This window comes from Euphorbia lathyris, chromosome 5, assembly GCF_963576675.1.
Source record: "Euphorbia lathyris chromosome 5, ddEupLath1.1, whole genome shotgun sequence".
Lineage (NCBI taxonomy): Eukaryota > Viridiplantae > Streptophyta > Magnoliopsida > Malpighiales > Euphorbiaceae > Euphorbia > Euphorbia lathyris.
This window is the reverse complement of record NC_088914.1, coordinates 33,215,587-33,239,147: the sequence shown is the minus strand read 5'-3', so window position 1 is coordinate 33,239,147 and position 23,561 is coordinate 33,215,587. Positions and strand designations below refer to the sequence as shown.

At 37.5% G+C, this 23,561-nt stretch overlaps 2 protein-coding genes across 4 annotated transcripts; one reads left to right on the top strand and one right to left on the bottom strand.

Annotated features, from left to right (window-relative positions):
• Positions 1–3,082: 3,082 nt before the first annotated feature.
• On the top strand, positions 3,083–6,129 carry LOC136229470 (ubiquitin-like-conjugating enzyme ATG10). 3 transcript variants are annotated; one of them, XM_066018296.1, is made up of 8 exons: positions 3,083–3,419; positions 3,552–3,614; positions 4,507–4,680; positions 4,769–4,819; positions 4,908–4,991; positions 5,111–5,210; positions 5,433–5,530; positions 5,789–6,129. In XM_066018296.1, exons 3-8 carry the CDS (start codon positions 4,531–4,533, stop codon positions 6,077–6,079), a joined length of 774 nt encoding a protein of 257 aa, XP_065874368.1. In that variant the 5' UTR covers positions 3,083–3,419; positions 3,552–3,614; positions 4,507–4,530; the 3' UTR covers positions 6,080–6,129. The 3 variants fall into 3 exon arrangements, with proteins under 3 accessions (XP_065874368.1, XP_065874367.1, XP_065874366.1); XM_066018295.1 differs by having other exon boundaries at positions 3,552–3,618; XM_066018294.1 differs by having other exon boundaries at positions 3,552–3,618; positions 4,467–4,680.
• Positions 6,130–6,152: 23 nt separating this feature from the next.
• Positions 6,153–11,379, bottom strand: LOC136229469 (uncharacterized). The gene is made up of 9 exons (XM_066018293.1): positions 11,140–11,379; positions 10,900–10,981; positions 10,511–10,590; positions 9,750–9,852; positions 9,499–9,655; positions 9,002–9,130; positions 8,720–8,806; positions 7,633–7,677; positions 6,153–6,512 (listed from the first exon to the last, which is right to left on the bottom strand). The coding sequence occupies exons 1-9, from the start codon at positions 11,231–11,233 to the stop codon at positions 6,336–6,338; spliced, it is 954 nt and encodes a 317-aa protein (XP_065874365.1). The 5' UTR covers positions 11,234–11,379; the 3' UTR covers positions 6,153–6,335.
• Positions 11,380–23,561: the final 12,182 nt, after the last annotated feature.

The window sequence follows — 23,561 nt, the reverse complement described above, 5'->3', positions numbered from 1 at the left end:
ACGGGTGTGATTTAAATTGGTAATGATAATCATTGACGCATTGAATAAAGAACAAATTCAACAATACCCCATAAATTTTAGGTAAATAATTTATCAGTTTCTATAGTTTTTTCAGATAAATGATTTATTAGTCCTTAATTTTTATTATATTCAATAATATATTATTAAAATATGGGAATTAAACAGTATGTTAGATAAATTGTGGAGAATAATGAATTATTTATTTTGCTAAAAATGAGTCTAAACTTGCCAATTTACAAACACAGTAGAAACTTTTCCCAAATCAACCATTAAAAAAACAGAACAAAGGGACCAAGCATTGAAATTCCAGAAAGAAAACCCAAAGAGAGAAAAGAGGAGAGTAGCGTAGTATTGCATATATTGGTAAAGCCATCAACCAAAGTGGGACTCTTGAACTGAAGGATCTTCATTATTCATGGTTTGATATGATCTTTGGGTAGAGAAGGAACAGTGGCGATTTGAGACTTAGGAGGTCTAATTTTAGTTAGATAGTTTGTGGTAATTTTTTAAACTCCCGCTCATCAGGACTGGGAATTTTTTTTAACATCTAACATGATAAAACTGCTTCATTTTGCCCAAAGTAAAAAACATAAACATATTTAATTTTCTATATGTTCAAGTTGTTAAACTAAAACACCTAAATTTTCGTAGTTTTTATGTGTTGAATGTAAAAAATTAAAATTTTTAAGTCTAAAAGAAGTAGAAATATTTAATGTTTTATAAATCCAATATTAATTTCTTAAAAATTACATTTGGAAAAAAAAAAACTTAAAAAGAGTTGTAGGTAAGAAATCAATTAGGATAAAATGAGACTCACCTCGTAACCTTTTACAACAAAACAAACCTTTTAACCATCCCAACATTATGATATATCAGGGTAAATTACATACGTGGTGTACAACCTTTACCCCAAATCACACTTTGGTATACAACCAAAATTTTGTCATACTAAACTGTACAATCTTTTGGTGACCTCCCACTAAAGTGTACAGCCGGTAATTATGACCGGTCAAAACCTGGTCAACGCGCCACCTCATCACTTTTAACCCCCTAATAAATAAAAGTGGGTCCCACCTAATATTAAATGACTAATTTACCCTTAATTATATTTTCTTTTCTTTTTTTATTTTATTTTACATTAATATTCATATGTACTCTCTTAATTCTCTCTTCTCTCTCCTAATTCTCTCTTCCATTTTCTGCATCTTCCATCGTCCTCACCGCCACCAGCCGCTTCCATCGTCCTCACCGCCACCAGTCGTTTTCTGTAATTTACCCAATGAATAACAAAAAGAAAATGATAATATAATTAAGCCTCAATTGGCGTTTCCGATATGCTTTCTAAGTGCAGCCGCCAAACGTCGACGCGTCGTCTTCTTCGATCTCGTTGTGTAGATATTTTCTCCGATAAAATCTCGCTCAAATACTGATCAGAAACCAGAAGATTTGTCGCCATTGAAATGGAGTTGGAATCGCCATTGCTTTGACAAGTAGGAGTATTATCTCTTTTTTTCCCTCTGTAAAATTTATAAAAACTAATGTATGTCAAAAGAACAAAAAAAGAAATTTGTGAGTCACCCTAAGCCTGTCTTGTGCTTGTTTGTTATCATTTAAGAATTGATTAGCTTACTTACCTTCATGGTGAAATCAAGCCAGCGAAAAGGTTTGAGCAGTTGGTTCCAAAGTGCTGAGTTTGTGAGTGAGAACAGAACATGGTCGAATTTGTGAAGAAATAGAGAGAGAGAATGTGATGATGTATCATCTTATGGTGTTCTTCATTTTTCTCTCTCTCTACGAGCCTATCATAGAGAGAGAATAGGAAAGGAAGAGCAATGGAATTGTTGAAATATGCTCAGTCTGGAGGCTGGTGGGGAAAGCCGCCTTCACCGTCAACTGCTGCTACTTTTGCCGTGTTTGGACCGGAATTAGCGTCGGCGGTAATATAGGATGGTATCTCGATCTCTCCTGCGGGAAGCAGGGGAAGAGGGGGAATTCGAGAACAGAGGGTAAGGATTGTTGGAAAATATATATATATATATATGGAAGAGGTGGAGGCGGAAGCGGCTGGTGGAGATGAGGACGGAGGAAGCGGCTGGTGGCGGTGAGGACGATGGAAGATGCAGAAAACGCAAGAAAGAATTAGGAGAGAGAAGAGAGAATTAAGAGAGAGAAAATATAGATATTAATGTAAAGGGTAATTAATTTATTAGTCCCTATATTTTGATAAAACACACTGTTTAGTCCCTATATTTTCAAAAACACATGGTAAAGTCCCTAACGTTTTTCTCAGTGAACTGTTTAGTCCCTAACGTTTTTCTCAGTGAACTGTTTAGTCCCTGCCGTTAGACTCTCATGAAGATTCTGTTAGTCAATTTGGATTTGCGTTCTTCTTTTCCTTTATTTTCCTTTCCTTTAAACTCTAATGCATCTGAAATCAATTTTGAATGTTCTTTTTCTTGATTTTCTTCTTAATCGTTCAAATTTGTAAGCATTGTATCGGTTCTTTTTCTTATTCTCCATACAAATAGCTTCTTCTTCTAAATTGGATTTCCTCTTCTGAAGTTTGAAGGTAAATAGTAAAGGGTAATTTCGTCATTTCTGAAGTCATAAACGGTAAAAAAATCTAACAAACAGACGGAAGGACTAAACAGTTCACTGAGAAAAAAGTTAGGGACCTTACCATGTGTTTTTGAAAATACAGGGACTAAACATTATGTTTTGTCAAAATATAGGGACTAATAAATTAATTATCCTAATGTAAAAGAAAATAAAAAAATAAAAGAAAATATAATTGAGTAAATTAGTCATTTAATATTAGGTGGGACCCACTTTTATTTATTAGGAGGTTAAAAGTGATGAGGTGGCGCGTTAACCAGGCTTTGACCGGTCATAATTACCGGCTGTATATTTTAATGGGAGGTCACTAAAAGATGGTACAGTTTAGTGTGATAAAATTTTGGTTGTACACCAAAGTGTGATTTGGGGTAAAAGTTGTAATATCTGTAATTTATCCTGATATATTAGGGCAAACATGCATGTACTAAATTAGGAAGCTATAAACTACTTTGACACATTTTACTCAAGGGTGGGGAGCCGCCGGCCGGAGCCCCCCTCCGCCCCTGAGAAGGAAGGGGTTGAACCACTTAAAAATAGTATAGAGCACCATTTTGCTGGTTTGAGGAGATTAGGGAGCAAAATGGACTTTACGCCAAAATTGTTCAAGTAGCCGTAATTTTTATCAACATTGTGGAAGACTGGAAGTGTGTAAAATTACAAACTGTTCCTTCCTTTCCTCCATCGTCAAGACGAAACAATTCATCTCTCTCATTCCAGCAGATTATTTTAAGATGAATTTGTGGAATCATGGAAAACGCGTCTCTCGCAATTTCTAAGACTGGGTTAGTAATTTTCTTTTCCTTCTCAATTTCTTTCATACCCGAAAATGGTAACTTTATTTTGTATTCTCTTCCAACCTTTTCCTTCTTTATTTTTGTTTCGATTGTTATGTTCTTTCAACTTTTAATCTTCAGGATTTTTACGATTCTCCTTTGCTGCTCGTAGTGCCCTTCAATTCTTTTCCACTTACTGCTGAAGTAGGTGTGGACTTGTTTCTTATCCTTATTATTCTTTTTGCTTAAGTATATGATTCGCTTATTCAATGTCGAGATTTACAATTAATGCGTTGAATCAATTTCTTATATGGGCTAATTTTATGTTGTTCTTAGTCTGCGGAATCTGGAGTTTTGAATTCTTTTGTAGAGTTCAAAAAATTAGTTTGTTGAATTTGACTCTGAATAACATAATGTTCAAGCCCTTGTGAGCGTAGCTGACTATATATGTTTAGTTCATATCTTTTATTTGCAAAGAAGATAACTAACATTTGGGCTATATTTTTGTGGCAATAGAAGAATAATGTTAATATAATTCTTTTATAATGAAATATAGATACAATTTGAAATTGTTTTCTAATAAGTTTGTGAACACTACTAATAAGATAAGGAAAGTGGACAAGACATTCTAGTTTTTGTTGCTGTATCTTATATTTAAAAATGTCCTCTTTGTTTTAGCTTTCTGTTTGATTTTCATTACGACAACATTACAAATCCTAAATTTGTTCGTTTCTGATGGAAATCAGAAACTCAAACACAGACAACAAGCTCTAATATGAACAAATACAACTGATATTGTTGATAACAGAGAAATATATGAATGTAGAACAAGGAAAAGGATAATCTAATGCAGAAATAACTCCTCCACTAGCCTAAGGAGAAACCTCTCCTCCCAAGCTAAAGGCCGATTCCCAAAAATGAATTCCAGAATAACCTTCCACTCCCCCTAACTGACCTATATATATGCTCTAATATAACCAACTCCAGCTAACCATATATATGTGTCACTTTTGTAATCCATATTGCCCTTAATACACCTATAGCATTATCTATCAGGTTCTCTATCAGTTTCCTTGTTCTCTATCTTGTTATCCAGCAATAGATTCTGAGTTGCTCAATCATGGATATTTCATCTTGGGATGGAACTCTCTCTCCTAATGATTATTGTGTTGCTGCTCATGCTTTTTCTGAGAGATGGAAACAGTGTAACTCGGCTTCCCCTCCTTGGTTTTGGGTTAACAGCAAGAAACGACCTTTTCTTACTCAACAAGTTCGTTAGCAGTTTTAATTTGTTGTTGCATAATAATGATGCCCTATGTTTGGCCTTTTCATGGATCCTTTTTTCTTTCTTTTTCAAGGTGGATGGATTCTTATCACTGGAGAAAATATGCCTGATTAAACCAATTGAGGTCTGGTCTCGATGATAATCTAATAATGCACTTGTTTATTTTATAGCGCATGATTGCTGTCAAAATTCATGGTTAATATTTCGAACAGGATAATCATGAGGAATTAAGTAGCACAGAGGAAGAAGATACAGGTTTCTCTGAGATAACAGCAGGAATTGATGATGCCACATTGGTATATCTTTCAGTAACATCATTTTACTAATTTTTTTTCTTTGGTTGGAGTACCAGGTTTTGGTAGTAGACATGGTTCAACCAGGAAAGTTACTTATATCATTTGGTCCTTCTTGCTAGGTTCATAATAATCAACATCAGGCTCATTTCTATGATTTCCATATAGTGTACAGTGCTTCGTACAAGGTTCCGGTTCTATATTTTCGTGGTTATTGCAGTGGTATGTTAAGCTGTATATCGATGTTCATATGATTTTGTTCTTACAATGCTTTCAAGCATTGGGTTTTCCTCATTCAAATTGAAAGGTGTTGATGTTGAAATTTCTCTCGTTATATCTCTAAAGATAACTTCACAGTTGCTTAAACACTGGTTTCGACACTTTATGTATTGGGGTGATGTGTTTTCTCTATCCAAAATATCCTGATTTTAACATCATACACAGATGGACGCCCTTTGCTGCTGGATGAAATTGAAATGGATCTTCCTACTTGCTCTTCAAAGGTGTTGCTGGAATCAAAGTGGACTTTTATAACTCAGGAGGTAAAGTTTTTACTTCTTTCAGTTCCTTTAACATTCTGGGTGGTTCTGTTTTTTGGTGTAGTAGTCCTTACAATTAGACATTGTGTCACATGTAATTGCAATTGAATGATTATATAAATCACAATCTTGATGCCTACATTTAGCATTCCAGCATGCCTATGAATACTCTTGTTTGCAGTTGAGTACATATTAACAAATCCCTTTTAATCATTTAATTTAATGTATGGGATTTGGGAAAACTAACAAAATTGGATCCAGGAGCATCCATGGTTGAACAGACCTTGGTACAAGCTACATCCATGTGGAACTAGTGAATGGATGAAGTTGCTTTTCCTCGGAGATGCTGCAATGGCTGAAAAGAGAATCCAACTATATCTGGTGTCCTGGTTCTCAGTTGTTGGGCAGGTGGTTGGTCTTCGGACTCCTATGGAAATGGTGCATGACTATAAAGTTATTTGTGATTTTGATTGTAATGCTCTGGGACTTAAAAACAAAATGAACATGTCAACAATTTATTTTTGTAATTTTTTCATTCAACAACCATTCTAGCAAATTGTAATTCTACTTATAAAATGAATCCAGAAGAAGTGTTCTGTTCTTTTGTCTATTGTACAAAGAAAGAGACTCATAAAGTAAATGCCAACTTATCAAACTCAGTAAATTACATTTATGGGACATTATAAAGAAAAATATGCTCGTCCCTTCAAAACTTGAGCAAGTTAGTTGCCTGAAATTCATGAACATTGGGAGCATCAAACACATCTTGTTACTATTTATATAAGAAATTGAATATGTCCGGATGAAATCAGGGTGGAAGAGGCTCTTCTCTGATTATTAACACATCATTAGCACTTTTTTCCATAGCACGAGTGAAGTATGCTAGAAATTCAATGTTACCCTCGGCACCCTTTAAAGGAGACTCAATCCACCCTTTGCTGCAGAAGCCAAAGCTCTCCACACCCTTTATAATCCTATCAAGAACCTGCAAAATCGAATCAAAGTCGGTGTACTGTTATTTACTTCTGTCAATTTCATGTTCATTTGAATCTCAAACCTTCAGTGATTTTTCTTTTTTCTTTTAAAAAAATAAATAAAAGAACAACAAGGTCCAATTAAGACTACAAACTCCAGTTGTAAGACTCCCTCCCCCGCAATCCTATGTCTATACATCAAACACGTAAACACATTTTTACATTGTAAAAAATAGTATGCACAATTGTGGAGCAGGCTATATCCATGGCTCCTGTTGTTTCTAAACATTATTTTTTGATACAAAAATCCTTGAAATTTACATTACTGCAAAATCCAAGTCGAAAGCAACAAAATCCGCTAAAAAATTAATGAAAGAATGACATGGACAAGTTGGATTACATTACATTATTCACTCTCTTTATCTGTCATCATAATAAATTGTAATTGCATACCTATTTTACCGTCATATAATTCCTTCTATACAAAAAATTCCATTTCTTAGTTTTCTAATACATATATGACAACAATCTATGGTGACATGACATGGATAATCAAAAAATAAGAGTCAGTGATGTGATTAAAATTTGTCTAGCATTTCGTTAAATTTTTTAACGGGTGGGTATTTATGTCGTCTTGGACTACACTGAAGATATTAGACAAACATGTAGAGATGGGGTTTTGTAGTTTGCACACAATTCCATTTTTCTGTTTAACTAATTGATCTATAGTTTTTTTTTTTTTTTTTTTTTGAAAGGAACTAATTGATCTATAGTTAGTACATTATAAAGTTTCTCAAGACTGCGTTTAGTATTTGTCAATTAAAAGGGCGGCCCGGTGCACTACACATCCCTGTTGAGCGAGGGTCCGGGGAGGGGTCCCACCACAAGGGTGTACTGGGGGCAAACCTTTCCCTGCCAATTTATTTGGCAAGAGGCCGATCCTAAGACTCGAACCCGTGACCTCTTGGTCACACGACAACAACGTTTACCGTTGCGTCAAGGCTCGCCCTCTTAGTATTTGTCAATTAATAAATAAAAAATTAATTTGATTTTGAGAAGGTGATATTAATACAAGAATATTTAACAGCTTGTTAGAGTTGGACATAACTACATGATATTAAAAAAGAATACCTCTTGGTGGACTTGCGGATCTCTTACTATTCCACCACTTCCTACCTGCAACAATACCATGAATTTAAGTTTGCAATCAGTAGAAATTAATTTTGTCATTGTGCCAAGGCGCCAGCCTCTTAACTTCAATTGATAGGTTTAACAACTCCTATGAGGCAGAAAAGCTCATTTGCAAAATACACACAAAAGAGAAGATCACTTGAGCATCATTGATGGTATCTAGCTAAGGAGAAGAAAAGGATATAGAAATTATTCTGGTATAAAATGCCTTGCTCCTTAATCACGCTGTTGCAACCATTTACAGGGTTCCTAATTAATATAAATGGCAACAGTTTAACCGTCATGATCGAAGTGAAGCTTGGTTTCAAGAATCTAGCAGTCTACTATACTTTCAGTTTCATTTTCAGTAACTAATTAAATCAGTTGTTATGGTCAGAAAGGGACAATAAAAAAATACACAAGCATTTGGGGACATCAATTTATCCCAAGACACAGTTTCATCTTATGGATTGCGTTAAAAAATCGGTTGAATGTTAAAACTCGGATTGCTGTCTGGGCAAACTTGACAAATCAATTGTGTTGTTTATGTGGTCAGGAGGAGGAGACAGTGCCCCATCTATTTTTTGATTGTTCCGTTAGTGGGAGTGTCTGGATGGAGATTAGTGGTAAGTGTGATGTAACAAATAATCTACCATGGAGAAGGCTTATAAGTTGGTTGTCAAGAAATGCTGCAGGAAAATCTCTTAAATCTTCTATTAGAAGAGTTGCTTTTGCAGCAATTGTGTATTGGGTGTGGTTGACTAGGAATAGAATTGCTTTTGATAATGGTCTTTTTTTGTAAGGATCAAATTGTTAGGCAAGTGTCTTTAAATGTAAAAATGAGATTATGTAAATCTCAATCTTCCAGCTTGTTGTGGAACAAGTGGATCTAGATGTATGAGTTGTCCTTTGTTCATTGTAAAAGTTTTTTGGCGCTTAATAAGATTTTTTGATATTTTCATAAAAAAAAAAAAAATACACAAGCAAGATCATTAAGTAATATTTAAAAGAAAAAAAGAAAAAGAAAGAAAGAACATCAGTTTCTTACTTGTGATCTACGAGCTTCAAATTGGGGCTTAATCAGGGTGACTAGTGTCGCATCTTCCTTCATAACATTAACAACAGCAGGCATGACCTGTACCAAATTAAATCGATAATCATGAACAAACTGTTGGAAAGTACAGATTTTAGATCTAGGAACATAAAGAGGGTAACATCTTTTGATAAAGAGGGCTGAGTAAGAAGACAAGTCAGCAAAAGGAGTGTTTGGACCACCACTCAAATGTTTGTAACAAGGCAACATGAATATATCCAATGCTAGGAGGTATACCAAGAGTATAGAGATGAATGAGAGATCTAGCGTCACCAAATCAACTTTTTGGGGGAGTCCAGGGAGGTGTCTTAAATTTGTCCTTTCTACCACACTAACACGTTCATCTCGACGAACTTTGTCTGCTACCTGATGAAAAAGTTAAGTGACTAAATACCATCAACCAACAACTAAGAAGCGAATGTTTGGACATTACACTGCCAATTACAATGCAAACTATTCTCCCGTACAAGATTTATGACTTGCATAATTTCTCCAGAATTAAGAGATTAGGGCAACCCGGTGCACTACGCGTCCCCGCTGAGCGAGGGTCCGGGGAGGAGTCCCACCACAAGGGTGTACTGGGGGCAAGCCTTCCCCTGCCAATTTATTTGGCAAGAGACCGCTCCTAAGACTCGAACCCATGACCTCTTGGTCACACGACAACAACGTTTACCGTTGCGCCAAGGCTCGCCCTCTTCTCCAGAATTAAGAGAGAGAGAATAAATTTAACATACCTGTCCGTAACCTACATCAACTCCATAAACAAATGATGCGCCATACTGAAGCAAGCAATCTGTAAAACCTCCAGTTGACAACCCTGAATCAAGAGCTACTTTGCCAGCCACATCAACGCCCAACTGTTCAATGGCAGCTTCTAATTTGTATCCTGCTCTGAATTGCAGGAAAAAGAAGTTGATGTTTCTGGCTCACCAAACTTACTGGTCCAAAATTAGAATTTTATGTATATTCAGGTGCAGTAAATCACCTACATACATATTTTGGAACTTCAGCCTTTATCTCTACAACAGATTTGTCAGAAATAGGTGTGCCTGCTTTGTTCACCACCTTCCCATCCACAAATACTTTGCCTATGCAAGGATGGACACAACAACTAAGTAAATACGTAACATAAAACATTCTTATGCTAATGCTTCTGATGAAGGACAAGTAAGAAATTCAGACCACAAACTGACTCAAGATGACATTATTACATAGATCATTCGTCCAATTGCAGCAGCAAGTAAGACAACACATACAAGCAATAGTAGTACTACTAACTGAGAACTTGTGAAGTATGGTAACGACAAAACATGGCAGGCATATATGAACACATATTGAAGTATTTTTAAAGGTAAACGTTGTTGTCGTGTGACTGAGAGGTCACGCGTTCGAGTCTTAGGAGCCTCTTGCCAAAACAATTGGCAGGGGAAGGCTTGACCCTAATATACCCTTGTGGTGGGACCCCTCCCTGGACCCTCGCTTAGCGGGGACGCATAGTGCATCGGGCCGCCCTTATGGGCATATCCGAAGGTTGTAATGGTAACAGATTGCTATGAAGTTGTGCAAACCATTTTATAGGACAAATCCAATTCAGAAAATAACCCATAAATGAATATTTCTCTCTTTAAGGATCTGAAAATGTTAAAATACTATTTGAAGAATTTATTGTTTATCACAAAGGAAAACTCAGCATGCAACGAGATAGAAAATAGATTTTATAATTTGCATTTGAAGAACCCAGCTGACCTTGCAGAATCCATGACTGTACAAACGTTCGGCTGTACTGCTGGAACCTTTCAAGACATATTTCATCCAGCCTCTTTTTCCTAAAAAGTCAATAACAGCGTCAAAAAAAAAAAGAAAAAAAATCTTAGATGCTGGTAACCATAAATTGATTTGTACCTATATGTCATAATAGAATAATCTTCACATTTAACAATTGATGCAAATGAACCATTAGTGCTGATTGTACAAATTGTGAGTATATATTAGGCTTATTCTAATATAAGAACAACATTGCTGAACTAGTAGTAATACAAAGTTCAAAGATGTTATTACAGAATCCTGCCAACTAAATTAAAATGTTAAATCAACATAGAATTAGTTGACAATTGACCAGAGATAGAATGGGTTACTTTTTAGGTACATGAACCTTTCCGGATTTAGCAACAGTGAAACATCTGGAGGAACAATGAATTTCTGGTTTGACCCATCTAACTGATAAAACAAAAACTTATCAGAAAATAATAATGGAAAAGCCGTAGGAGACCTGAAACGGAACAACTCACAGGTGTTTGTGAAAAATCGTGAATGAAAAAAGATAAGAGCCAAATTGGAAGAGAACATCAAAAGAAACATAGGGAGAGTAAATGTACCAGAAATGTTAGATGGGTATGATTTGGATAAGAAAATGAAGCCGGAATTGCAACAGCGTGAGAGCAAGGGAAGCTTTAGAAACCGCACTGCCATTTTCGAGGGTTCCTTATGTATTGATAAGGTCAGCTTAGCAACTGTAACAAAAAAGCATAGATTGTCAACTACCCGTGCAAAACCCTCATTCCGGTCAGTTGGTACGCTTTCCCTTCGAGAATCTGTAGTTTGTACTGCAAAGTAAATAGCATACCACTCTGAATTATCGTACGATTAGTAATCATTTATTCAATAAAATATTTAATTAAATATTTATTTTTTTAGAAATTCACTACTTATTATTAATTTTATAAAATTATTTATCCAACAAAAAAAAATTAATTCAATTATTTCAATAAAAGTAAATAAATAAAATATTAATATTAAATAAATAAAAATTAATTATTAATTAATCATTTATCAATTAAATAAAAAATATTAAAATGAAAAAAAAAAAAACATTCTTAGAATAATTATTATTAATTGATTCAAATATGAGTTACATACAATAAAATAACATAATATTTTATAATATTTTACAAATTAAGATCCGTGACTCTGAAACGTTGTGATATATGTTCAACCACATTAAGTTTGAGATTCATAATATTTTTTTACTCTGGATTTTTTTTTTGCCACGCAGTAAATGTTTAATCTTGATTCTTATTTAGTGTTGTTATGACGTGTTGTGGGTTAAAGTAGGTGTGGTGGGTATGTGGTAGTGGGGTAGCTGGTAGTGGTGGCTGGATTTAACAGTACCAGGTGTTAACAGCAGTGAAGGATTTTATTTAATTATATGAGTCTAGTGTATAAGCTGTGTAAAACTAAAATCTATATGTATTTTAATTTTTTCAGTTAATTTAATAGTGGCAGATGTTAACGGTAGTGGAGGATTTCATCATCATTAAATAATAGTTCTACGAGTCTAGTGTAAAAATAAAATCTATATGTATTTTAATTTTTTGTGTTTATTTAATTTTTTTTTTTTATGTTTTTCTAATTTGTTTGTCTCCTCGGTGATATTTTGCCCCTATCGTCTCGGCTCGCCTTTCACCTTTAACAACTGTGTTTGCATTTGATGTGCTCCTATATCTATATAAGTTGTTATATTAATATCTGAACCTCCATCAATTATCCCTAAACAAACTACATCTTTGCTTATCTCCACCATTGAATTAGCTCCAAAAATATTCCACTTCACAGATTTAATTAATAAATTGATGATTGATTTTATCTTTTACTAATTTGGTATTTATCATTTGGTTGTTTAATATAATTTAGTATTGATAATTTTGATTGATCCAAGATTTGATAAACTTTGATTGAAATTTTAATTGATAAAATTATAAATTTTATTTGATTTGATATTCTTCCAACTCAATGAGTTAATACGATTATTTTATTTGATTTAGTGTTAATATCTTTGATTTATTGACAATTTGATAAATTCCAATTATATATTTATGATTAATAATTTGATTGTTTAATATTAATTAGTATTTATATTTTGATTATATAACCGTGTGGTCGGACGTGATAGCCATACGCCGTACCGTGTGGTCGGGCGTGTGGCTGTCACGCGTATGGCTATAACGCCCGCCTGCACGGTGAGGCGTGATAGCCACATGCCCGCGTGTCGGGAAGGCAAAAAATATAGGCTTCTCACCCCCAAAACCCATGAAAGAACATTTTCGTCCTTTCACGAGGTTGGGGTGGGAAATTGGGACTGAATATAACAACACCCTAAATTAAACACAATTTTTTTAAACGAGATATTGAAAGTTACATTTATCGTCATATGAGTAGTTCAATGCAACTTGTAGCTTTTTTTTAACAAGAAATAATTATTGGTATTTAAAAATAATACATTTCTTAACATCTTTTAATCCATCTTGTTGGGATAAGCATATATTTACAACATATATATTTATCCGAATAAGTAAACGGGTTTACGGGTTATCTCTTGTAGCGCAGATCCCGTTCTTGATTTGCAGCGGAAGGATTTCGGATCAATCACCCGATCTAGTATCACCGGCCAAGCCTTCAACCACGCCAATAGAATTGGGAGAGGAAGACAATTGGTTCACGAACTAAAGCGACGACGAATCCCAAAGAGAGAGAGGGGGTGGCGGCCAAAAGGAGGAAGCAGGAGAGAAAAATTCTCTTTTCTGTGTTTTTGAGATACTGTATCTCTAAAACCTAATTCCTTATTCTCTTAGAATTAGTGTTGGTTAAGGTTTCTATTTATACTGAATAAATAGATAACCTAACCCTAATTCTTATTGGGTTTGGGCCCGTTCCATTTCGGGCGGGCCTAATTGGATCCATATCCAATTAATTCCAACATCTCCCACTTGCACGCAATGGAACTTATTCCAAACTTTCTCAATCTCGGTCTCTGTCATACTCTTGCAAATAGTTCGTGCGACCGGCATACTATCGAGAGCTCTAGTGCTATATACTCGTTAGAACATATAGCTGCTCGATTTTCATGTAACAAACTTGGAACTATGTACTCGTTAGAGATATATAGATCTTAGATTTGAACATGGATCGTCGGTGGTGTATGCTTTTATCCTAGACTCCATATCATATCCAATGTAGTCTTCGGATCTCTACAGTACATCTATTTTTCACAAATATGCACATATACATAAGTGTCCGGACAGTGAAGAATAGAAACACTTAGATATGATTCAAATGGATGTCTTTCCCTCTTAACATTATTCTGTCCATTATAATTTGATTCGCTTATCCAATCAGGGTCTCTTTGGTTGGTATTATCTCATCAACCTCGAGATATCCCTTTCCAAGGTAGCTACATCAGACTAAACTTCTTAGAATAAGTCTAGGGTCTATAAGGATAAACAATAGTCAAGAAGCGCATCTTCATGACGTGAGTCTCGCATTAGGAAAAGGCGAGATCAATCTACTTTTCCATCTCGTGGTCGCTAAAGCACACATGGTATGGGTCATGTGTTATGGTGTTCAATTCTTTTCTGAAGAAGAGAATGTTATTAACACCATACAGAAGCATAGGTCTAGATGTGCCTGAACATCTAACTTTAGTTCATCACTTATGATGATCAATTCTGGCTATGATAGAAGGCTATAAGTTATCGCAAACTTGCCCTTTTAGATTACTTGTTAATCTTTTTCATGTATTTGTAACACATGTTATCTTGCACCGTAATGGAAACACTTTTCCATGTTTATAGCAAGACGGCTTCTATCATTGAACAAGCTCTCGAAATTGCTCAAAGACAGCCTCATCCTTCATTTATCATCACATTGACGAAATGGGGGAAACTGCTCATGTGAGTGAGCTACATTCTGTCTAAACATGCATTTTAAGTTCATAATGTTGGTCTCGTGTAACTTAGTAGGATTAGTTCCAAGGGGGGAGGGTAGGAACTAATGTAACTTTTTCGCTTAATAATGCTGACTTAATTAATTGTTTGAAGATTTAATCCAACTTTAGGTCAGCAAGGCTGAGTGAGATGTGAGACAGCTTTAATCAGACACTGACTAGAGCTGTTTCGATTGTGAGTTGAGAAGTAACACTTTAGGTCAGCTTCCAACTCAGCACTCTGATTACTCAGTGTCGGCTTATGCAAATTATATACTGAGCAATTTAAGTAAGCAACATATACATATATATATCAAGAGAAAGGGTTAGAGATTACTCAGCAGACTTATCCTGGTTCAGCCTCACCGCCTACGTCCAGTCCCCAGAATCCCTCCGGGCTTTTTCAATCCACTACTAAGCTCTTTAAAGGTAGAGCACAAACCATTTACAATAGCAACTGAGTATGCAAGAGTACCGTCCTCTATTTGTCTACTCAATCCTATCTACCACTGAATACTATACCCGAGTATCCAGAATTTCTCTACCACTGAGTACTATAACCGAGTACTCAGCTTCACTCTTCTAACCTTTACAATTGATACAAGATTGTTCTCACTAAATGAAGAACACTTTAGATGAATACAAATTCACTCTATACTTTTACAGAATGATTGGAATTGGGTGTAAGAACTTGCTTTTTCTATTCAGATAGCTTCTCTTTTGGATTCTTTTACTTAGTGAAGATTTTGCTTGTCTGTTTCTCTCTTGTATATGTGTTTTTATCCAAATGATAAGCTTGTCTATTTATAGTGAGTTCTGAAGCTTCAATGATTTGAAAATCCGACATAGCCGTTGAGAAGAACGGTCTTCTTCGTCATCATGTGGTCAGCTTCCAGAACTGCAGGCCAATCCTGTCTTCTGATTTGCGCAGGAGGCAGGCTTTCCAGTTTCATCTTCTTGTGCCAGGTTCGTCTTCTTGCCAAACGCCAGATGGTCCATGCGTCTCGAAAAGGTCCTTGATCATATTTCTGAGACTTCTGATTTGTTGCAGAGATCTGTCGGGTCTTGTCTTCTAGTAAACGGATCATTGGCGCTGACTTGATCTTTACTCAACTTGACTCAGCGGCGACTTGAATATTGCTCGTCTTGACTCCGCAGCTTCGCCTTCAAGCTTTCCTGAAGAAGACATTTCTTTTACGAGGCTGAGTTGTATTCCACTCAGCTTCTGCTGTGTGATCTGCTTATGCTGACTTTGTTCAGTCTTTCTTTTTATGGACACTTAGTTCCTGTTCTGGTCAGTTTACTTACTCAACATTGAACAAACATATTAGTACAATTAAACCAAAGCACTTAAATTTAATTGTTTCAATCATGGGAATAATTTTGTCAAATCAAAATCATGTGGAAAAGTGTTTCAACAAACTCCCTCATTTTGATGTTGGCAAAAGTATTCAATTACGGAACTCAGCGTTAAGGTTCCCCATGATAGTTGACCTTTCTTATTCTTCTGAAATTACTCCCCCGTAAGGGTTGCATCTATTGACTTAGTTTGACTCTAAACCTTCTAAGATCTAATCGAGTGTAACTAAGGTTTGCTCTTACTAACTTAGTTCAATTCTAGACCTTCCAAGATCTAATTCAGATGAGCCTAAGGTCAGTTTTCAGAAGTAGGTCAATACTTGGAAGATATGGTCATTACTCGGCTTTGATACTTATCTATTTTTAGATATCAGAGATATTACGTTAAGTTTAGGTATCAGAATTGGATTCATCTATCAGAGTTGGGGTGTACTGAGTATGATTTACTTGTTTAATCTCTATGTTCACAGGTTTTAATTTGTTGTTCAATGAGTAGTCAAGTGTTCAATCAGCATATAAACACAACAAGTAAGCATCACATATATAAAGTCAATTTTGGATAAAGGATGCATATATAAATAGTCAGTTCAACAAAGATAAGCCAGATACAAAATCACAAGTCATAATCTAAGACTATTGCTAATCTATTTCTTCATGTTGACTTGAACTTGGTTGGATTTGCCTTTGCCCTTGGCTGTTCTTTGTTGCTGACTTTGATTACTCGGGACAGTAGAAGTTGAACCAGGCTTCTGCTGAGTTCCGGCAGCTGGCTGCTTAGCTTTGTCTTTCTCTCCCGGCTTCTGCTGAGTTCCAGCAGCTTGCTTTGCTTGATCTTTCTCTTTCTCCCCTGTTTTTCCAGCATCATTAGATTGAAGGGGAGGAGCAAAAAATGTCAGCTATTGAACAGCACGAGTCAATATGGATGAATAATATTGCATGTGACTCGTACTTTCTCTAAGACCCTTAAAGACTTGCACGCCATCGGCCATACTTGAGGCAGGGATTTTAATGTGCGCGCTGAGCATACTGAGTAGGTACTTAAGTGATTTCCCGATCCAAGTAATTGAGTCCGTCATCCATGCATAGGATTGATAATACATCCTGAGCATCGCAGTATCGTACGAATGACGTTGAGTATTGATGTGCCGGACATGCGCAAGTGTTGACCTGGTGCAGTGCAAGATGTCATTAGTCTTGACCTTATCAGTGTCCATTTCTTCTTTGCTCAAGTTGAGTAAGCGGATAGCTTCTCCAATTTGTTCTATGGAGCATTGAGAAGAGGAGGAGATGAGTTCACAAGCCCCGGTTAGCTCGGCGGACAGTTGGGAGAAATGCTAAGTGACCTTAACAGAAGTTACAGATGATGAATTCGCAGCAGATAGGGCATTGATTTTCCCTTTGATTGAGTTCATATGGTTGACCATCATCAACTGTAGTTCGGCCAGCTTGACCATGAAGTCTTGCTTGGGCTGCTGAGAGACTAGTGAAGTCATTACACTCATCAGCTCCTTCAGGCCTTTTAGTTCGGTCAGAAGTTGAGTGACGAAGGAGAATTGAGTTGGCTCAGTAGGAATAGACCCAGCAGCATCGGCTTGAGACTGATGAATGTCTTGAAGTAGAGCGTGAGCTGAGTGGATGATTTTTATTCCAGACTCAGAAGCATTCAGATAAGTGTAGGAATCACCAGTGTTATGCTTAGGGGTCGTGTTGTTGTCAGCACCGGATGGAGTTTGGTACTGCCTGGAATGAGAAGTGTCAGCTTGGTCAGTGGCTGCACTTTTATGGAGGCCAACAGTATGAGCTGACTGGCTTTCTAACTGCTCAGTAGATGAAGGAAGTGGTTGCTCAGCAGTGTTATTGACCTGCTCAGGGTCAGGCTGGAGTTGAGTAGAACTTTGAGGTGGAGGCAACTCAGCACTGTCTTTAGCAGGTGGAGTTTCCTTTGCTAACTCTTTATGTTGAGCAGCAGGAACATCGAGCACTTGCTCAGTGGAAGGTTGAGCAGAGGTGTCGGCAGAAATTGGACCTTTAGTGGCTTGTTCCTCAGCTTGAGAAACAGAGGCTTGTTTTTCTTTTACTTCGTCCGGAGTTGGCTCAGTGATGGTGGTGAAGAATTGAAACTGAAGCCCGGTCAAGTTTGTGATTGGGTCCCTTAGCGGTGTTTCATCCAATAGATCAATTATGCTCAGTTTTTGAGCTTTGCGTTTGAAACGCTTGTCCGCACTGCCCTTTTGAGGTTTGGTTGGAGGAGAAGGGTCAGCAGCAAGAGAGTTTGGTGACTCAGAAGAAAAGTTGAGTCCTAAGTCAGCGTAAAGTTGCTCTTCAACCTTGTCCTTCACTGGAGACTCAGCTCCTTGCTCATTAGTTTTCTCAGCAGCAGCTGTACTACTCGGCTCAGTAGAATGTGTCTTGTCAGCTTGAGCCAGTTCCTTAGTACAACCTTGTTCTTCCTCCTGATCACAAGGTGTCTTTTCAAGGTCGATCTCCTGAGCTCACAGGAAGTGTAATTCTTTGGGAATGACGAAGTCAATGGGGTTGGCTTCCAACGGTGTCATCCCAGAGGTCTTCTTCCTCTTTAGAGGTTGCTCAAGAGTCTCCTCACTTTCCTCAGGGTCAGCTCTCTTATGTTTCTTCTCAGCTGACTCTGGCTTTTCTTGCGCTGGCCCAGCAAGAGCAGCTTTCTTTCCACCAACTACCACCCTGGTTTTCTTGGCAGTCTTATTAATATCCCTGGCCAGTGGAGTTTGGTCAGTTTTTCTCTTTCTTTCCTGCCTAGTGCGCTCAGCAGGTTCTGCTTCAACTACAACTTTCTTTCCTTTCTTTGACAGCTCAGCAGTTGTCTCTTCAACATCCATATCATCCTCAACAGGTTCTTCTTCAACAATAACCCCTTTTCTTTTCTTAAGCTTGATGGGCTGACTGTGGGCCAGACCGAGTAGGATGCCCGTAGTGATCTCAGTACCTATCACACTGATTTCTTCCTTCAAACTGACCTGGTGATCCTGTAGAATTTTAGTGATGAGAGAACCCATCCTTAGGATCCCAGTGCTACGTTGAAAAGCCCCAATTAGAAAGATGGGCATATTGAGTGGTTTGTAGTTCAACATGTACCAGATGAAGCACTGTTCGAAATTTGAGGCTGAGGAGGAGGCATTGACCTTGGGAAACAGGTAGTTGGTCAGAAGGTAGTGTGCATGCCTTTGAGGCTGACCCATGTTGGTACTGTAGATTTCACCGCTGTGATTCTTGGGTTTACAGAAGTTACGTACTTAACCTTCTCATAATCATTTGTGCTGTGCAGTTCAGGACCTTCTGCTTTAAACTTTAGCAGGGTAGCCAGATAGGAGGGAGTGATGGTGATGTCCTTGTTCTTGACCTTGGTGATCAGGTGGTCATCGTCGTCTTCAGCGACCTGGAGATTCGCATAGAATTCCTTTACAAGCTAAGGATACGTGGTTCCAGGGAGAGAGAACAAGTCAGTCCACCCATTCTTTGATATCCAGTCACAGAATGGTTTCTCAGCTTCGACGAAGCTCTTTGAGAACCAACGAGAGTGGTAGACTTTCAGGCCTTTTATACTATTGAAGACTTTGAAGAACTTCTTTTCCTTAGGCTATTTCTTCTTCTTCTTCTTCTTCGAAGGAGTCGTTTGGTCAGTATGAGGGTTTTCACCGAGGATGCTGACCTCGGCCATAGCTTGGTCATGCTGGCCATGAATTTGTTCGTGAGACTCTGAGGAGGAGGTCTCTTGATATTCCTGCTCAATAGGAGATGGAGGATTTATATCTAAGCGGTCGTCGTCGTATTGCTCATCGGAGTTGTTTTGGGAATCGCTAGACATGGTGTTCTTGAGGATTTGAGAAATGCAGAAGTTTAGGAAATTCAGAGAGAGAGAGATTGAGTGCGATTTGTTTCAAGTGTAAAGGGAAGTTAGTGGGAAATCATCCACTATTTATAGTCGGAGCGTGTTGATCTGATAGGTCAGTATGGCGGTTTGGTTTTGAAACGTTCAACGGCTTTAAATTCTGACATTAATGACATGTTCGATGCATAGATTTCTAATCATTACGCTTACATCATCCTAGGTAGATACTTGAATACGCGTGCAAGCATTAATTACGCAAGTCGTTCTACTCAACTTCTAGGATACCAAACGTTGGGTGTTCTGAGTGCTCAGTTTGGCGTAGAGAGGGTTCATATTATGTGGAGTAACTCAGCATTTTATCAATCACTCAATAGATATGGCAACTCAGCAAATAGTGATTTTAAAGCATTCATATCTACTCAATATATGATAGTTACTCAACATGTAGTGATCACTCGGCATGTTATAATCACTCAATATACATTCACCTCAGAAATTTATTAGAGAGGATTAGACATACTGATAGCTTCCCTTAGTATACTGAACTGCTCACGAGCCAATGGCTTTATGAAGATATCTGCAAGCTGTTCATCTATTGGCATATAAGTCAGCTTGATCTCACCCTTGAGTACATGATCTCTGATGAAGTGATGCCTTATGCTGATATGCTTCATCCTGCTGTGTTGGATTGGATTTTTAGATAAGTCAATGGCACTCTTGTTGTCATATTTGACTTCAATTGTTTTGGCTTGAACTCCATAATCATCCAGCTGTTGCTTGATCCATAGGACTTGTGCAACACAGCTTCCAGCAGTAATGTACTCAGCTTCAGTTGTTGACAAAGCAACTGACGACTGCTTCTTACTGAACCAAGACACAAGACAGTTTCCAAGGAATTGACATCCTCCTGAAGTGCTTTTGCGCTCAAGCTTGTCTCGTCCATAGTCAGTGTCAGTGTATCCAATGAGTGTGAAATCGTTTGTGTTTGGATACCATAAACCTGCATTCACCGAGCTTTGCAAATATCTAAGGATTCTTTTTACAGCTATGTAATGAGATTCCTTAGGGTCGGCTTGATATCTTGCGCAGTAACATACTGAGTACTGAATGTCTAGCCTACTTGCAGTTAGATAAAGTAGAGAGCCTATCATACCTCGATATAATTTGCTGTCTACTGACTTACCTTTCTCATCAGCACAAAGCACAGTGTCAGTACCCATTGGGGTAGATATTGGTTTACACCCTTCCATATCGAATTTCTTTAGTATCTCCTTAGTATACTTGGTCTGACTAATGAAGATGCCATTCTTCCCTTGTTTGATTTGAAGTCCAAGGAAGAAGTTGAGTTCTCCCATCATTGACATCTCAAACTCAGTTTGTATCTGTTTGCTAAATTCCTTGCACATAGATTCGTTAGTAGCACCAAAGATAATACCATCTACGTATATTTGTGCCAACAGGGTATCTTTACCCTTTTTCTTAATGAATAATGTTGTGTCAACTTTTCCTCTGACATAGTTCCTGGTCAGCAGGAAGCTGGTCAGTCTTTCGTACCAAGCACGTGGCGCTTGCTTTAGGCCGTACAGAGCCTTTTTGAGTTTATAAACATGGTTTGGGAATTTTGGATCGTCAAACCCTGGAGGCTGACTAATATAAACCTCTTCATTTATAACTCCATTAAGAAATGCACTCTTAACATCCATTTGGAACAGTTTAAAGTTCATAAAACTAGCATATGCACATAATATTCTTATTGCCTCTAATCTAGCTACGGGTGCAAAGGTCTCACCATAGTCAATACCTTCCTGCTGACTATAGCCTTGAGCTACAAGTCTGGCTTTGTTTCTAACTACGTTACCTTGTTCGTCTAGCTTATTGCGAAATACCCACTTTGTTCCAATGGTCTTTTGATTCTTCGGTTTAGGCACTAAATCCCATACTTCGTTTCTCTGGAATTGATCAAGTTCCTCTTGCATAGCATTGATCCAGAATTCATCGTGCTCAGCTTCTGAGAAGTTTTTCAGTTCATGGACTGAGACGAACTCAACATTACTGAGATATCTCCTGAGTTGATTTCTGGTCATCAGGGTGTTCTCAGCAGCATCGAGAATGGACTTCTCTGAGTGTCCTCTTGGAATCTTGATCTCTTTTGGCAATGTTGAGTTTTCAGGAGTCGGTGTTTCAATAATTTTTGCAGGATTATATTGCTCAGCAAAGATAATTTTGGGTTCATTCTTACCTTTGGTCAGCCCTTGAGGTTGTGACTCAGTGGCGTTAATTTGGTCAGCGGAAGCTGAGCATGGGTCATCTTCGGTAGGCTGACTTACCTTCCCTGCAGGGTCAGTTTCATCGAACTCAATATGTACAGACTCTTCTACGACCTGAGTTCGTTTATTAAACACCCTATATGCTTTGCTGTTAGTTGAGTACCCTAAGAAGACAGCTTCATCAGCTTTTGAATCAAACTTAGCAAGGTTGTCTTTCGTATTAAGAATAAAACATTTACAACCAAAGGCACGTAAATATCCAATGTTGGGTTTTCATCCTTTCCAAAGTTCATAGGGGGTTTTCTTAAGTATAGGTCTAATTAAAGCCCTATTGAGTATATAGCAAGCTATGTTGACAGCTTCACCCCAGAAATACTTTGGAAGCCTATTCTCACTTAGCATTGTCCTAGCTATTTCGACTAAGATTCTGTTCATCCTCTCAACTACCCCATTCTGTTGAGGAGTTCTAGGAGCAGAAAAATTATGGTCAATGCCGATGACTTCATAGAATTCGTCAAACTATTGGTTTTTGAATTCTCCGCCATTATCACTTCGGATGTGAGCTAATTTAAGGTCTTTATCATTTTCAAGTTTTCTAATCAGTGTTGAGAACATCTCAAAAGCTTCATCCTTGCTACTCAGCAAGATGACCCAAGTATACCGAGAGAAATCATCTACAATGACCAAGGAAAATCTCTTACCACCCAAGCTCAGCGGCTGGACTGGTCCGAAAAGATCCAAGTGTAGTAATTCCAATGGAAGCTTGGTTGAGACTACATTTTTACTTTGAAAAGACTTTTTGGTTTGTTTACCTTGCTGATAAGCATTGCATAATTGATCATTCTCAAATCTAAGTTTCGGCAAACCCTCAACTAATTGTTTTCTTGCTAATTTGGCAAGGAGGTCCATGCTTACATGACCAAGTCTCCTATGCCATATCCAGGAATTATCTTCCTTTGACACTAAGCATATATTTTTTGAAAACTTCTTTTCTAAGCTCGGTATGAAAACGTTGTCAACACGAGGGGCAGTTAAAATCAAGTCATTTGTTTTACCCTCGAGTATCCGACACTCAGTGGCATCAAATAAAACCTTTATACCACTGTCACACAGCTGAGCTACGCTCAATAGGTTATACTTAAGACCCCTGACTAGGGAGACTGATTCAATAGTGGGATTTCCTCCAATAGTACCTGATCCCACTATCTTACCCTTTTTGTTGTCTCCGAAACGTACATTTTCTCCTCGTTTATGCACAAGTGTGATGAACTGAGTTTCATTACCAGTCATATGCCTCAAGCATGCGCTGTCAATGTACCATAGCTTTGACTTCTCCGCACACCTCAGGCTCACCTACAATTGAACTAGTTATCTTCAGGTACCCAATTCTTTTTGGGTCCTTGTTTGTTAGAGCTAACAGGTGATGCATCATTTTTAAGTTTGTGACGACATACATTTATGGTGTGGCCATCTTTCCCACAATAGTCACAATAAACCACCATTTGAGGGTGTTTCCATTTTTTTTCAGCACGATGGTGCTGAGCATAC

Excerpts from the sequence above, each read along its gene's own strand:
- LOC136229470 (XM_066018296.1), top strand. The coding sequence starts at position 4,531 with ATGGATATTTCATCTTGGGATGGAACTCTCTCTCCTAATGATTATTGT. Across the intron at positions 5,211-5,432 it reads TTTTCGTGGTTATTGCAGTG|ATGGACGCCCTTTGCTGCTG; the intron begins GTATGTTAAGCT and ends CATCATACACAG. Across the intron at positions 5,531-5,788 it reads GGACTTTTATAACTCAGGAG|GAGCATCCATGGTTGAACAG; the intron begins GTAAAGTTTTTA and ends AATTGGATCCAG.
- LOC136229469 (XM_066018293.1), bottom strand. The coding sequence starts at position 11,233 with ATGGCAGTGCGGTTTCTAAAGCTTCCCTTGCTCTCACGCTGTTGCAAT. Across the intron at positions 10,982-11,139 it reads ATACCCATCTAACATTTCTG|TTAGATGGGTCAAACCAGAA; the intron begins GTACATTTACTC and ends TTGTTTTATCAG. Across the intron at positions 9,853-10,510 it reads ACAGTCATGGATTCTGCAAG|GCAAAGTATTTGTGGATGGG; the intron begins GTCAGCTGGGTT and ends ATCCTTGCATAG.